Source organism: Musa acuminata, chromosome BXJ3-2 (genome assembly GCF_036884655.1).
Source record: "Musa acuminata AAA Group cultivar baxijiao chromosome BXJ3-2, Cavendish_Baxijiao_AAA, whole genome shotgun sequence".
NCBI classification, from domain to species: domain Eukaryota; kingdom Viridiplantae; phylum Streptophyta; class Magnoliopsida; order Zingiberales; family Musaceae; genus Musa; species Musa acuminata.
The window spans coordinates 24,396,771-24,412,460 of record NC_088350.1 but is presented as its reverse complement, the minus strand read 5'-3'; the positions used below and the strand labels follow the sequence as shown (position 1 = coordinate 24,412,460).

The 15,690-nt window shown below is 43.0% G+C and overlaps 3 protein-coding genes and 1 long non-coding RNA gene across 6 annotated transcripts; 2 read left to right on the top strand and 2 right to left on the bottom strand.

Moving 5' to 3' along the window:
- Positions 1 to 425: 425 nt before the first annotated feature.
- Positions 426 to 1,213, bottom strand: LOC135631963 (serotonin N-acetyltransferase 2, chloroplastic-like). Its single transcript, XM_065140153.1, has one exon. It carries the CDS (start codon positions 1,168 to 1,170, stop codon positions 541 to 543), a length of 630 nt encoding a protein of 209 aa, XP_064996225.1. The 5' UTR covers positions 1,171 to 1,213; the 3' UTR covers positions 426 to 540.
- Positions 1,214 to 2,054: 841 nt separating this feature from the next.
- Positions 2,055 to 3,328, top strand: LOC103972778 (uncharacterized). Its single transcript, XR_010494560.1, has 3 exons — positions 2,055 to 2,716; positions 2,795 to 2,844; positions 2,917 to 3,328. It is a non-coding gene; the product is annotated as an uncharacterized LOC103972778 (long non-coding RNA).
- Positions 3,329 to 4,195: 867 nt separating this feature from the next.
- Positions 4,196 to 8,933, top strand: LOC135631962 (transcription factor BIM2-like). Of its 3 annotated transcripts, none has more exons than XM_065140151.1 (7): positions 4,196 to 4,408; positions 4,802 to 4,919; positions 5,854 to 5,923; positions 6,005 to 6,097; positions 7,279 to 7,688; positions 7,804 to 7,936; positions 8,220 to 8,421. In XM_065140151.1, exons 1-7 carry the CDS (start codon positions 4,339 to 4,341, stop codon positions 8,283 to 8,285), a joined length of 960 nt encoding a protein of 319 aa, XP_064996223.1. In that variant the 5' UTR covers positions 4,196 to 4,338; the 3' UTR covers positions 8,286 to 8,421. The 3 variants fall into 3 exon arrangements, with proteins under 3 accessions (XP_064996223.1, XP_064996222.1, XP_064996224.1); XM_065140150.1 differs by lacking the exon at positions 8,220 to 8,421 and adding an exon at positions 8,428 to 8,933 and having other exon boundaries at positions 4,198 to 4,408; XM_065140152.1 differs by lacking the exon at positions 8,220 to 8,421 and adding an exon at positions 8,428 to 8,933 and having other exon boundaries at positions 4,200 to 4,408; positions 7,471 to 7,688.
- An 872-nt stretch (positions 8,934 to 9,805) lies between these two features.
- Positions 9,806 to 11,431, bottom strand: LOC135631961 (fasciclin-like arabinogalactan protein 2). Its single transcript, XM_065140145.1, has one exon. It carries the CDS (start codon positions 11,298 to 11,300, stop codon positions 10,047 to 10,049), a length of 1,254 nt encoding a protein of 417 aa, XP_064996217.1. The 5' UTR covers positions 11,301 to 11,431; the 3' UTR covers positions 9,806 to 10,046.
- Positions 11,432 to 15,690: the final 4,259 nt, after the last annotated feature.

Sequence of the window (15,690 nt, the reverse complement as noted above, 5' to 3'; positions counted from 1 at the left end):
ACATCTAAATATGCAAATCTAACACGTTGGATCTCCCCGTGCTATAAGTAAAGTATTACTCCACACTATATCTATCTAATAGCAATGGTTATTGTAAATGAGACGAGACAGGATTATTTTTAGGATAAAAATATATTAATTACTATGTAGTTGAATAATCATAATAATAGCTTAACTATTAGATGGTTCTCTTGCAGTGAAAGTGTCTATTATTATTACACTTGAATAATCATGATAATAATTAAATTATTATTATGATTTTTTTGAGATAAAAAAGTATCTATTATTGTAATTGTAAAACTGCAGTGATATATGAACTATTAATGCCATTTCTATTTGTTGAGAAAACACTGCTATTACTACAATTAAATTACCATAAAAATATGTACATCTTTGCCTATAGTCATATCTCTTTACACCAGCAATTGAATCTATCAATTCATTGACAATATCAAATAGCAGTGAGGAATGAAAAGTGCATTCGATCTTCCACATGATATTATGATTATTGTCGTTACTATTACTGTCATCACAATCTATCTATCTCTTCTTCTGGTTCCTGCGGGAGTAGACCATCCCCTTGATGCCGTCGGGGTCGGCGGCGAAGCCGAGGGGGCGGTAGAAGCCCACCACGCGGGGCTCGGCGTAGAGGGCGATGTTGGAAACGCCACTGCGTCGGAGGTCGGCCACGAGACGCTCCATCACCGCCCGGCCAAGCCCCATCCCCTGCAGCGACGGCTCCACCACCACATCCCACACCACCGCGTTGAACACCCCGTCCCCTGTCGCCCGCGCGAACGCCACCGGCTTCCCTGGCCCACCGCCCCTCTTGGACTCCTCCACCCACACCACCGCGCCGCCGGCGTGGCCGAGAGCGCGGCGGAGCCGGTCAGGGTCCCGCCGGGGGAACCCCACCCGGGCGAACACGTCGTTGAGGGCGGCCACGTCGAGGCCGTCCGAGCTCCGCCGGACGCGGAAGCCGCGGGTCTCGAGCTCGCCGTCGGACACGGTGAAGGCGGCGGAGGCGACGGGGAGGAGGAGGCTGCGGGGTCTGGTCGAGGCTTTGGACGAGTGAAAAGAAGTGAGGGTGAGCTGGCGACGGAGGTGGCGCGAGAGGGAGAGGGACGACGAGGGGCCGCGGAGGGGGAGGAGGACGCCGTGGGATTGCATCTCTGTAAACGCTTGGCATGGAATGGCTGTGCGTGTCGGAGTTTGTGAGCGTCGTCGATTACTCGTCCGAAACGTGTGGAGTTGCCGAGCGGTGCTACTTTGCATGGCTGGTCAAACCGTGGTCAACAGACCTCGAAGGCGACCCTTACACAACCTCAGCTATGCGAATGAACATGGCTGGCGTTTGTTCCTTACAACGTGCGGGCCCCACTCTTAAATTAAGAACGTCTCGGACGTGGCGGCATCTCATTGGAGGAGACGCGGTTTGGGGGGGTTGCGCTAAAAAGGGTCCGTATGCCCTGTTAGATGGGAGAGACAGACAGAAGAGCGAACCTTTCTGATCTGTCACTCCTCTCTCTTTCCAATGTTCCAAAGCTTTTCCAAATCTCAACTGTGAGTCTGTAGAGAACATTACAGAGGGTGAAATCCTGTAATGCTTACAGAAAGCTTCCAGCTTTTCTCCAACATTTGCATTGCAGAAGACAAATTTAATCTGGTCCTGTGATGTACTGCAGCTGCAGGTGTGGAAGCTTACTATCATGGAGAGCTTTGAGAAGAGCCCATATGACCAGCCGAGGGACAGCAGGTGGCAGCAACTCCCATGGCCGCGCCTCAAAAGCCGTCCCACCAGTTGACATGAAGTTTGGGTGGCACAACCTCGTGTTCTCAAGCCACCCCCCCAAAGGACCACCTGCACCTCCTCCTCCTCCTCCTCTTTCTTTATAGCTCACTAATGATGAACCCTGTGATCAGTTCCTAGGAGCCCATGTTCCTCCGGCTCTCGATTTCATGATCTTGCCATCATGACTGCTGCAATCCCTTGGCCAAACTGTGGATTATCATACGCTTAATTCTCTCCTTGAAATAACAACTCTTCAAGTTTTGGGCACCTTCACTGTGTGAGGCACTTTGAGAATCATCAAAGTGCATAAACTAAGATCACCTTTCTAATTGAAGAACTTCATGGAGATTAGCAGCACAAACAGTAAGAAACAAGACTTTGACCATCATCTCATAATTTGTGCTCATGTTGGAACTCGAGTCCTATCCTGCTATAAAATAGCACACCAAAGCCCTCAGTTTTGACTGGTTGGCAACCCCTGCAACCACAATTTAATTGCCCACCTCGTTGCATGCATGGCGGAAGACAGACTCAAACTCCCATATCTTCTATCATACTCAATACAAAGGATTCCAACACTTTCTTCTTTACTTTTCTTATTTTTCTATCACAAGGACAAGGTTTGAGTCCTTCCAAGTACACCAGTCTAGAGAAGGCCAATCAGAAGAAGTTATGAGGCCAATTTAAAATAGATTGCAAGGAGCAATTAATATAGGAAGAGAGGAGATGTTGGAATCCCAGCTATGCGCCATCAGCTTATAGAGCCTGACCTTTGAATTCTTGCTCCTCCTTCCTTTCTGCTGCATGACAAACATTCTGAAGGTCAGAGGAAAGTCATGGAGTGCTCAATGTCCACAACAACTGTCATAGTGTTCTTGCTCTCTTTGATTGCTCTGGAGGACTTCACTGTCATTGCCAAAAGCGGTAGATACTTCTCTCTATGTCCTTCCATTCTAATTCCTTCCATTCTAATTCTTGCAACATCCAATTCCTTCGCTGCAGACATGGCAGTCTACGGGTGCAATTATGCGCAAGAACACAAGAGGAACGAGGTAGTGTACTATTTGCATAAGCCTCTCAACATTCATCTTACTGAAACTTCTAAGAGTTGACATTGTCACCAGGAACTTGGTGCCACCAGCCAGAAATGGCTCAGAGGAAGGAAGATGGTGGAGGAAGTCAGAAGCACAGTGAACACAGGTGCCAAACACTGGATCAAAGAACATGAGCATGGACAAGATGGGCGTTCGAGTGTAGGGAGTGAGGTGAGACATCAGATTCGCCATTCCAGGGTTCATTTTGCTGGCTTTGTATCTTTCAGTTCCGATTACCGGGCGCCGAAAAACCACCCCCCAAAGCACAACTAAAGCAGAGCGTTTTGAGTCTATTTTATCTCTGTTATCTATACTTGTTTAGGATATAACAAGAGAGGAACAGTTTGTATTCTGCATATCTGATGTCTAATGCATCTATATAGTTAACATGGGATTTCTAGATTGATGTTCTATATACCATCTTCAGCAAAAACATTGTATTATCCAAGACACAACATGTTTCATTCTGAGACAGCAAGATGGCCTTGCATTGTGAGGTCTAGAATTCCAACTGTTCTTCATGCAGGAAAAGCTATGATCTCTTCAAGTTAGCTATTCGTATCCCCAAACACAGACACAATAAACCATAATAATCCCAGGAATTAAATGAGCAAATCAGATTCACTAGTTTGCAGCAATGCTACTGTGATACAATTCATTGAGCCAATCAGAACTCAAGAATCAACTTTAGACACGAGTGAATCCGGGAATACAACCAGTTCAAGGACAGTGAAAGCTTTGACCTCATGATAGCCTCCTGCAGTCTTTGCAGAGGGGCGGAAGAGGCCTACTGCATCTCAACCTACAGAGTTTCTGTAACCTCATCATGGGATAGTTCTCTGTTTGTCCATCTGTACTTGAACTTGTCTTCCTGATTTGATCTTATATGGAAACAATAGAAGATGCTGAAACGAGAGACAGCAGCAACACTTCTGCATACGGCAGTGCCGATGAATCCGAACGAACACTTCCAAGTAAACACAGAATCAGGGCTTCACAAGCCACGAGACTTCTTCGAAGGAGGAGCATTCAGCAATGCAGGTGAAGCCCGTGGCTGTAGATAATTCATGTAGCATGGTATCATCGAGTCCGGAACGCCGGTGATAAGCCCGGGGAGGGGGAAGTAGAAAGCATGAGAAGAAGACGACTCGTAGCCGAGAATGACGTAAACAGAGGGAGAGACAGAGAGAGGAGGATATTCGTGTAAATTTAGAAAAGATTGAGGGGTTAACAGTGTCAATTAAGGAAGCTACAGAATGAGGGATGGATTTGTCATAACGTGCCTTTACGAGGGGTTCTGTGACAATTAGCCTATTTTCCCTGCCACGGGAAGTTTTAGAACTTCGGGGAGAGGAACGCTTGGATTAGGGTTTCTGTCGACCTCCTCGTCCCTTCTGTATCTGAGGGTTCCCTTCCGGAGCTGGTGAGCCTTGGAGGAGCAGGAAGCGACCGATGGAGTCGGTCTCGAGATCGAGCGGCGAGGAGGATGAGATGGGGAGGACTCAGAGATCGTCTCGAAGAGGTTGTCTTGCGGAAAGATAATGATCGTCTTTTTCTCTACTTTTCGTTGTGTTTGTTTTACGGAAGCGCTTGCTTTACGAATTCCGAATAGTTAAGAAAAATTACTTTTTGACGTCTTCTTTTCTGAAAGTTTGTTGCCCAGAACAAGAATTGCTATGAGTTCCCTCTAACTTAGTATATCTTCTTCCAATTACTTGACCGAAACCTGAAATATGATGAGCTTGTTGGTGTTGTGTTTTGATCGAGTGTGGATTTACTTCTCTTTTGAAACCTATTTTACTTTAAAAGGAGAAATATTTTGCTGAACCCCAAAAAAAGAGGTACCTTTGAACTAGAAAATGGGTTGTCTATGCCAAATAACTCTCTTTTTGTTTTCCCCTTTGGGTTTCTCCAGTGGAACTCACGGTAAACGTGGATGGGAAGAGTGGTGAGCAGAAGCCAGGTACGCCAACTACGCCGAGGTCAAAACATTCTGCAACTGAGCAGCGTCGGAGGTGCAAAATCAATGACAGGTTAGTCATTAGTCAATTTTAACCCATATTCCTATCATATCTTCTTGTCTTTTGTACGTGTGATTGGATAGCCAGAATCATAATTCTATAGTAACTGTCGGATTAGAATTTTGAAGGACCACTACGGTTTCTTTACCAATATTGTTTCTATTAGGAAACTTGGTATAGTCTAATGTCTATAAATAGTATAGTGAAAGTTTCTCAACATGTCATTGCTAGGATTCTGGATGTGCCAAGAACAATCTGATTTTGATATCAGTAATGACAATTTGATTATGCTTGTAGCTAACTATCTTAAAACTAACATAAATATTCCACTAAAAGATACTTTACCTACATTGCAATATCGAGTCCTGTTATTAGTGATATCAAAATATTTCTCTTAGTTATATGATAAATTTAATATGGTGTTACGACAATCATGTTAGTCCCTCCTCTGTATGCTTTTGCAGACTGACTTGGGGTAATATGCTATCCCTAACAAGGAACCTTCATCTGTGCCCACCTATATGCTGGCATGAGATGTCAAATATGCAATATTTTGGTGAGAAGTGAGAACTTATATGGTATTTGCATGGCTATCCATGAAGGCATGATAAGGTGGATATTTTCATCCAACAGGATTTGACATGGATAATTGATTTCAGTGTCCAAGACTATATTGATATTTTAAGATTACAGCAGAAACTGCCACAAGTTTTGTTGCTTCATTTACTTTTTCACATTTGTCGGGGCTTTCGTAGTTACGTCTAAAGTTTTTGTTTTAAATTAAAATTGAATTTTATTGCCTAATTTTTGGAATACTAGAAAAATCAAAATGTAACAACAAGTTTTCTTAGTACTAAACCTTATGCTATTACATTCAATCTATTCCAGTTATGATTCTATGCAACTATAATATTATGCACTAAAAGTGAATACTCCTTATGTACAGATTTCAGATACTTAGAGACCTCATACCACATAGTGATCAGAAGAGGGATAAAGCATCATTCCTTTTGGAGGTAGTTGCATATTCTGATTTTTTTTTTCTTTGAGGTTAAGTTGTTTGGAATTGCACTTCATAAGATCTGGTCCCTGTGCAGGTTATTGAGTACATTAAATTTTTACAAGAGAAGGTACAAAAGTATGAATCATTCCCAGGTTGGAATCAGGAAAATGAAAAATTGATGCCATGGGTAATCTTCTACCATTTTTCTTTCGCAAATTTGGAATGAAAACAAATGTGTATATATATGCTTTTTGCATGAAATCACATTTCCGGCTATCTTTGTGTTCATTGATTTATTAAATGTTCTAAAGAACAATGTTTGAACATGCTGACGGTCCATAAATATCTGAAGGCCAACAAATTTGACTAATATACTTGCAAGGAGGAAACATTGCTTTCTTTTTCTTCATTTCATTAGTGGAAGAAATAGTTCACTTACAGTCCACATATTGCAATTTATTCTTCTTGTATTTATATGTTTTGTTGGAATTCCTATGGACCTCGTCTTCTTGTATTTATATATTATTTTACGTACTTATTAATTATACCTGCAAACTGGTTGATCTCACTCCATTTATGAGTAATATGTGAAGTTCCTTGTATGTGAGAAGAGAGCATACATCAATGGAAGAGAGTGTACATCTATGGAAAAATGACGACTATTTTATTTGAGAGTTCACCTGATACACAAATATGAAAAGAAAATGAAGATATAACCTCCATGTACATACAAGAAATGAATACTGATTTGTGAATCAATCATAAATTACTGAAAAGCTTTCGGGTCTATTGACTTTCGAGTCAACTTACTTAATACTGCTTTTTATCTTCAATATATCTTATAATTTAAAAATTGAATTAAAATTCAAACTGAAATGGACATCTTAAGCCCAGTTTGATCTGATTGTTCTTGTTATTTTGCTTATTTCAGTTTCAGATTCTGGAAAATTGACCAAGTGCAGTTTGATTTGGAAATTTAGCAAAACTGAACTGAACAGTGTGCTCCACCAATGATAGCCTAAATTATCAGTTTTTTAATTTTAGTATCGTTCTTTTTACAACTTTAAGGTCCTTATGTGTTCTTGTGATTTTTTGAGGTTAGAAATGATATACCTGGTTTCTCTAGGATGTATGAAAGGGTAAATCATCCCCTGGATTGAAATTTTCATTCCCTGGGTTAAAATTGTTCGCATGATGTTTCTACTACTCTCTCTCTCTATACATGTAAATGTTTGTGTGTGTATTTTCGACTATGGAGCACTTCCTAGTGTGCATTTGGAGAAGATTAACAAACTGTTAAAGACATTATAATAGTAGCCCAATAGAAGTTTTTAGATTTGACTAATGTTTTCTCTTGGCTTGCACCAGAGTAGCAATCAAGGCCCTAGAGATGGTATAGCTGACCCTCCTAACCTTACGAAAAATGGTCCTCAATCTGGCCTTTTGTTTGCTGGAAAGTTTGTTGATAATAGCATCCCCAGGGCACCAACTTCTCTCTCAAATGCACATAATTTAGCAGAAGCTGATATGAGTCCTGGTACGGTGCTTGTTCCCATGCAGTCAAACTATTATGCTACTGTTGGAAGGGGCTCCGGCTTTATGCAGCCTCAGGAGAGGGTGATTTCAGACTCAGATAATTTAGTATCCCAGACTCAATCTGAGTGGCAAAGTTCATCGTGCATGGCCGACTGCACCGTGAGCAATGATATGTTGAATGAACAAGAAGAGCTAACAATTGATGAGGGCACGATCAGTATTTCTAGTGTCTATACCCAAGGGTCAGGCTTCATTAAACTACTAGATTTTTCTTCAGAACATCTTGTCATGCTTGTCCGAAAATTATGTCTTATTGGTGATTGTGGAATGAGTTCCATATGGATTGTATGCATGTAGGCTATTGACCACAGTATCACAAGCTATGGCCAGCGCAGGAGTGGATATGTCTCAAGCCAGCATCTCTGTGCAGATTAATCTTGGTAGACGTGCAAGCAGAAGGACTACCACCACTAATATGTCCAGTGCAAAGGTATAAATATTTTGTTTGTGCATTATCCTTGGCATAGCAACCGAACCAGATAACATGATCATTGAACATGTTGAATCCATGCTGATACATGCCTTTCATCTAAGTTTTCATGCTAGACAATGCTACTGAATAAATCCATTGTAGGTTTACATGTTTCTAATGGAACTTCTACTGAATATATTCTGTTATTCAACATCATGAGTTTCTTCTTTTCCTACTTTTCCTAGATGCAATGCTCATTAATTAATTGATCTCGTTGACAATTATTGAAAACATTGTCAAGGTATGCTTCGTTAAATTGGGATTCTATCACTATAGTTGGACATGGACCTACCGAGCAACTACTTAAGATGGTTGGACCTAACATTAGAGTTGCAAGGGCTAGTGTTGCTGGCAGAAATATAGTTGGATGGATGATAATCCACTCTTGAAGACCTTATCGTGTTTAAATACTACTAGCTCAGGGTTTTCGATCCTTGTTCTCATTGTAGGATCGCTTTGACCATTCACCCATTAATCAAGTAATTGGAGACTCAGGAAGACCAGAGAGCAACATTGAGGGGTCTGAACAAGCTCCAAAGAGGCAAAAGGTTGATACCAGCTAGTGGCTGTCCAAACAGTTTGTTTTTGTGATCTTCCTCGTGTCGGACTGGACGCCTTCGCCTGTTTGACTAGGTGTAACATCATTGTGTATTCCTTCCTCCGCACTCGCTTCTTCAGAGAGGCTCCTCGTAGAACTGAGAGGCTAATTAACTTGTTTGCTTCTGTTCCACTTTGGAGTCCTAGAAACTGCGAATCGCTGTGAATTGTACTGATCAAGATACACCAATAATTTACATATTAAACTTCGGATAAACTGTATCGTGTGTGTCTTAGATTATCGAAACATCTGAAAGCATAAACCATTAACAATGGACGACTGAAAACTGTTGTATGCTTGTAAATTGGTTGATGAAGAACAGTTGCCATGATAGGAGCTCTCTCATGTTGCAGTCAAGTATAGTGACTCAGTAAATCCAGTAGTGATTTGGTGATGTCATATGCTTACATATCTTAGATAACATGAACGATGCATTTCTGTATAATTTATTAGACCAATTGAGCTTTGTACAAAGTTTGGTTTCATTACTTGATGAATAGAGTGTCATTAGGTGGAAAGTGCTTCTGATCCAAAGCATTTGTTTTGGCACCGGTATATATCATCTTTAAGTTGGTATGTACATATACACACAAGAAAGCTACTCCAAAGAGAGCTTGTCATGTCTGCTCTGCAGCTGGCCATGTTGGTGGTATCAGGAAAGGAAACCATGACTTTCTGTGATTGATTGCCTTCCTATAATGAAGTCATTTGGGATTAGGAAGGAACGATATGACGATTGTGATGAACAATGTCCTCCAGCTCAAATGATCAAATCAATCATTAGGTGTTTGATTCAATGGTGGGGTCAGTGCAGGACCCACCACAGCAACCTACCCCAATTTATTGCACACCTAGAATGGTGAAAGAGGACCTCAACTTTGGACAGTCAACTCATTTGTACTGCTGCTAAGACTCTGTAGTGCCACTGAAGTGATGATACCAGGAGTGAATGCTGGTGTCTGGCTTTCCGCTGGCACACCATGTGCACCAATCTTGTTCTCATTGTCTCTCCCACTCCACCCTCACAGTGTGACCACAGCTGTCATGAACTCTTCCTTCATTTTTAGTTCGCTAGATCCAATTAAGCATGCTTCCATTGTACCATGGTAGTGTTATATATAGTGGACAAGAAGAATATATAGTTCTGTGATCTAAGACACAAGTGAGACTCTGCAGTCAAAAGAGTAAACCCTGCACTGAATCCAAAGTCCAATCTCCAAACAGTGTCAGATTATAAAGTAATCATCACCATTCAAAAGCACACACAACCTACAGGACAAACCCACCAGAGGAAGAGAGAGTATAATACTACTATAGAATATATAGTAGATTATATGAGTCTCTCCCTTGTAATTATTCCCCCTCTCAAATCATGAAATTACCAAGGCAGAAAAAGGGCGGAAAAGGAGAATAATTTATAGCACAGAGGGTGAAAAAGAAGAAGAAGAAGAATACAAGAACCTTAGTTTATTAGAGGACTGATATGACTGCTGCCGCTACAGTAGCAGCCGCGGCGGTGGTGAGCCACCTCCCGGCGGCGGCGCCGACACTGGATGCAGCATTGTCCGACGCCTCCTCGTCTGCGTCCGCGGGCGCCTCGTCCGGGCCGGCCGGGGTGGGTGGCGACGCATGCTTGGCTCCGTGCGCGTGCTTGGCCTTCTTGGGCGCGGGGGCGGCTGGGGCCGGTGCGGGGGCGTCGGCCTTGACGACCTCGGGGACCTTGAACAGCTCCCGGGGCTCGAGCACCTTGTCGACGGCGTAGATAGCGTCGGGGTCCTGGTCGACGACGGTGGAGGTGATGGTGGCGGTTACGATGTGGGTCTTGAGCGTGATGGAGTCGCCATCGGTCCTCACACTGTAGTGGAAGTTCTTGCTGTGGCCGCTGGTGGCCAGGGTGCTCATGGCGGCGGCGTTGCTCTTGAGGAGCTGGGGGGAGTAGTACACGGGCACGCCGTGGAAGAGAAGGAGGGAGGCCTTGCCTTCGGCTGTGAGGTTCTTGTACTTGGGGGCGAAAGCCGTGACGGCATCGTCGTCGGGGCAGAAGACGGTGAGCCCGCTGTCGAGGTTGTCCTGAAAGGTCTGTAGGACGTCGCGGCGGGCAAGGAGCATGTCGGCGAAGGCCTTGCAGCCCTTCCGGCTCATGGCCTCGGTGAGGTTGACGGGTGCGGGCGCCGCCACGGGGGCCTCCGCCTCGGGGGAGGTGAGGATGGTGCTTATCTGCAGGATGGAGATGTTATAGGGGATCTCCTTCACGGACTTGACGAAGACGGCGGGCGCAGCGCCACCGGCGTCCTCGGTGATGAACGTGACCTTGCCACGTCGGTGATCGGTGATGTTGATGTAGCCGGTGGTGCCGGGTGCATGGCCGGAGGACTGGAAGACGGAGGAGGAGATGGTGGAGCCACCGGTAAGTTGGTGGAGCTTCTTGGCGCCGTAGTAGTCGGTGAGGATGTGGAGGGCGAGGACGTTGCGAAGGGTGAGGATCGACAGGTGCTTTGCGAGGAGGTCCCCCATGCCTGAGTTGTCGACGGCCAGCACCGTGATGGTGAGCCGGCGGTTGATCTCGTTAGCCAGGTGCGTGACGGCAAGGTAGTGGTTGAAGGTGGAGAACTCCGGGTGCTGCGCCAGGATCTTGGTTATATTGTGGCCGCGCGCCACCGGCAAGGTGGCGGCCGCGGCCAGCAGCAGGAGAGAAGCGGCGAGGAGAGGAAAAGCTCGCTGCATTGCTAGGACAGCGAATGCTACTACGATTCTACTGATAGGAACTCAAGAAACTACACCGGATCGAGGAGTAAGAGGAGAAGAAAGAAGAAGGTGAGACAAGGAGTGTGTGGTGTGTGCAGTGTGGGGGAGAAGCGTGAGGAATGGCCATTATAAGGTGTAGTTAGTAGCACAAAATGCCCCTGCACCACGTCACGACTTAAGCTCCGACTTACGCCGCGACAGACCGGCGTGTCCCATTGATAGCATGTATTCATGCAAGCAATCAATCAGTCAATCAGATCCTCGATGTGCTCCTCCTCAGTTGCATGATTAACGATTCTATGCAATCACAGGTCAATCATGCTTCTGCGGTCCAAATAAATCAAATGATGAGCTCATGCAATTGCATTGGACGTGTCACATAAATCCAGGGGGGGGAGCATGTGAACTCGTGTTCGATGTTCTCCGAAGACGACCTATTCCCGTGTCGGTGAAACAGGAGCGAACGCGACCGCTCGTCACACGACATAGGTAACACCCCGTGCCATGTGCGCAATCTTACCCCAGCTTTCGCACCGGCTCCAAAAGTCAACACGTGAGACGAGGACCGAGCACGTGCTGACGTTGAGGCAGAGAGTTAACGCTGTCGGCAGGGCATCGTCCCCTTCCATCGCAAGGAAGCCAGCAGCCGTCGCCGTCTCCCCGAGCGCGGTGGCAAGGGGCGGCGCTTTGCTTCCACCGACAGCAGGGTTCCGCCATGGGGCCCCGGCACGTCTGGGCCCAGAGATACGCAAGCGAGACGCAACGCAATTATTCTTGTGGGTGGGTGTTCGATCTGTGTTCTCAGTCTTCTTTGCTTTCTTGTTCCTCTTCTTTACCTTTCTTTTTCCTGGGTTCGATGCCAAACCCTGAAGAGAAGTCACACCGGCAGAGCACCATTACTTTGGGAGGATTTGCTCGATTCAGTTCCTCTCAGCAATTGTTCATTCACGTTTACCAGAGAAACAAGCTTCGTCTTTTCCCTCAAAATACCTCTAACGTCCATCAAACATATCACCATCACCAACTTCTCTTTTGTCTTCGTCTTCCTCATGATCTTAAAGTCTTCTATCTCCATCGACACCGTAGCTACCTCATCATCATCGTGATGTCCACCACCGTCTCACCAATAAGTCACTTGTTCTTCATTTTTCCTGTGAGAGAACACAATGGTCTCCAAACTGCCATATAACATGTCACACAGTAACATAAATTATAGATGCAAGTCCAGGCTAGTCGGGGCCCCGAGTGCAACTTGATAAGAAGACAGTGTACAAAGAATGGGTTGGCAAGGCTGGTCCATGACAGATCTCATGAAAGCTTGTAAGCAGAAAGCTTCAAGTGCCAAATGGGGCTGGTGAGTGGTGATGGCTGTGTGGCTGTCATGGATGCATGTTTTGTCTTGGCCTGTGAGAATCGAGTTCCATGTTCCAAAGGCCAGGAAGACAATAAATGTCTATTTTAATGCTCAACCAGCGCTCATCAATGGGGTTGGCAGTTGGATCCTCAGACACTTTTCTGCATAACCTGTCATATTATAAGACTATGGTACGATTTATTGTAATTAAGATGTATGAATACTGTTAATTCTTTATCCTCTTGTGGATTGATAAGTGTTGATTTGGGTAGGATTATGATTGCAGTTGGGATTTACCATGTCAGCAGCATCTATGCTGTTTCTTTAGCATTATCTTCCATGTTAATTATTAATCAAGCTCAGGGAGAATAAAGAGACTCTAAAAAGTTGTCTGCCGACACATTTATAGGTACATTTTGATCATGGTTGTGTTAATAATCCAGTTTGATGAACAGAATAATAAGGTTATAATCACACTCATTGATATGTTACTCTCTTCTTGACATGGTTTAACTACAGATATGCACCATAATGCAGTTATAATCACTCATAGTAATGTATGCTAAATGTGAACCTTCTTTGTGTGGGCAATGAAGAGAGGAGAGGAGAGAGAGAGAGAGAGCAAAGTTGAATCTACAAGGCTAGCCCAAGCAAGGGGATGAGGAAAGTAAATAGTCTTGTTTTACCTTTGTGTAGGGTAGGGAGGTGTGCATGTGAAAGAACAATGGATGCAGATCCATGGCTCACATGGTATGCATGTGAAGCAACCTCTTTCCCCTTTTTTTCCTGTCTTTTTCCTGTGCTTTCTGTGTCAAGAAATCAGAAACAAAGCTCTTTAATGCCAAAAAACAAATCTTGTTAACCAAAACTACATCATCTTTTTCTTTACTTGGAAGAAGAAAAGGAAATCTGAATAAACACAGTGTTTTGTTAACTCTGGAAGCAGAAATTTTTAGTTCCAGAGAGAGAGAGAGAGATCGGAAGAACAAAGAACACAGATATGCTTGACATCTTCAACTTCACTCATTGTAATCAAGAAATGGAAATAGCTTCTGTTCTTTCAGCAGTCAGCTATCAGGAAAGCTATAAAACCAGCACAAGAAGGCACTGTCGGTGAATCCACGTCGTGTCTCCGCTTTCCAGGATGAAAGAACTGCAACCCCGCTGTCTGCATCGTTCATGTGTTGCGGAGATAGGGTGGGTCGTTACTCTGTCTCTTTTTGGCAGATCTTTCTTTTCCAGCCAAGTGTATGATGATGGCCTCCTCAAGCTTGAGAGAAATGTGTGAGCTTGCTTTCCCGCACTGTAAAAGATTATCAATGTCCGGTCGATACTTACAATCTTTCTTTGAACCAAAATCAACTTTTTCCTTGAAAAAAGTCTGCCTTTAATTATTAAGCTAAGGAAATGAGAATAGGGTGCTTTAATCTTATCAGCTCCTCAAGTTAAAGAGATTAGAACCTTTAAGAAAGCTATGAATATATTTTTATTACCTGCTAATATCTTGTAGAGAGTCATAATCTTTGCATAATTAGTTGATCACAAATAGTTGAGAATTATGATTTGTTGTTTCATGTATTGACTCATAAGTCACTAGAGAAGGCCAAGTTGGACTAGTTTTGCTCATGATTTATCAGTAGAGACAGATCACTGTGACTTCCATCACCAAAGCCTCCTCTACTCAAATTGAATGAAGAGAGGGCAAGGTTTGTAAGCTTCTTCTCTCTTTTCAATGTTACCATTTCTACTGGGCTATTATACCTTTCTTCTCTTGCTTAAAATTTCTCATTTCCTGTATTCTGAACAGACACATTGTGCTCATAGTTGCATCAGTTCATTAGTGTGATGGCTTGACATCTTTGCACTAGCAATGTTCTGAAAGAAGACATGGGTCAGATATAATGTCACAGTTCCATATCTTGTTCATTTGAAGCATTCATTGGCTTCATGGGCCTCTCTAAGTTAGTCTAAATGACATACAACCTCCATTGACTGATTCAACCAAGTTTATATCCCCTGTTCATGAAAGAATGGGGTTTAGTGAACATACAACCTGTGACCACAATAATGGATCGAAGGATAAAAGAACAACTAATAAAAAATATATACAAAACAATTCCTTTTGCTTTGAATGAACATACAAATCACCTCACTGTTTTAATTTACTTCTTAACATGCTTGTCAAGAAATTTTCATGATACCTGTTTCTACATTTGATAGCTCTGCTCTAGTCTGGAGGAACTGCAAGAAAAGTCGCAATATTGCAGATGGAGATTGCTGAATTTGGACTCTCGTGAGTTGTATTGACCAGTTTCGGAAGCCAAAATATTGCAAATGGAGCATTTATTGGTGCAGGTAAGTGATTAGAACAACTTAGGTGATGAAGTTTAATTGATCATTTACTGCACTTTGTTTGCTTTTAACTGTAGTTTTGCTTTCCCAGTCCAACATTCCCATTCTTTTTTTGCAATTTTTATAAGTTTCTATAAATCCATATCAACTTTTGCCTAACTACAAATTAGATTGTAATTAATTAATTTTAGTATCTCAATCATCATATTTTTAAAAATTATATTAGGATCTTTATACTTATGAAAATAAAATATTTAATCATATTTCTCCTCGTATCATCGACTATGGTGACAAAAATATCTTGGTTTATCATTGAACATATGCTGACTCTATCTCACTTTGATTTATCATTGAACACGCATAGTATTCCCATCAACAGAGTCAATGACGTAAAAAGAAACGAGATTACATACTTCAAAACGAGATCAAATGCTTCACCTTCGTAAGCACAACGATATCAATGTAATTTTTAAAAATATAAAGATAAAAATATTAAAAATAACTAATTACACGAAATAATTTATAATTATCTTTCCGATTGAACGAAGAACTTTTAGAGTGACTTTCATAATAAACTCTTTTCTCTCTCTCTCTCTCTCTCTCTCTCTCTCTTTCTTGGAGCGTTCATAGAAGAATTAAATTCAAGAGTGGAAGCATGATAAT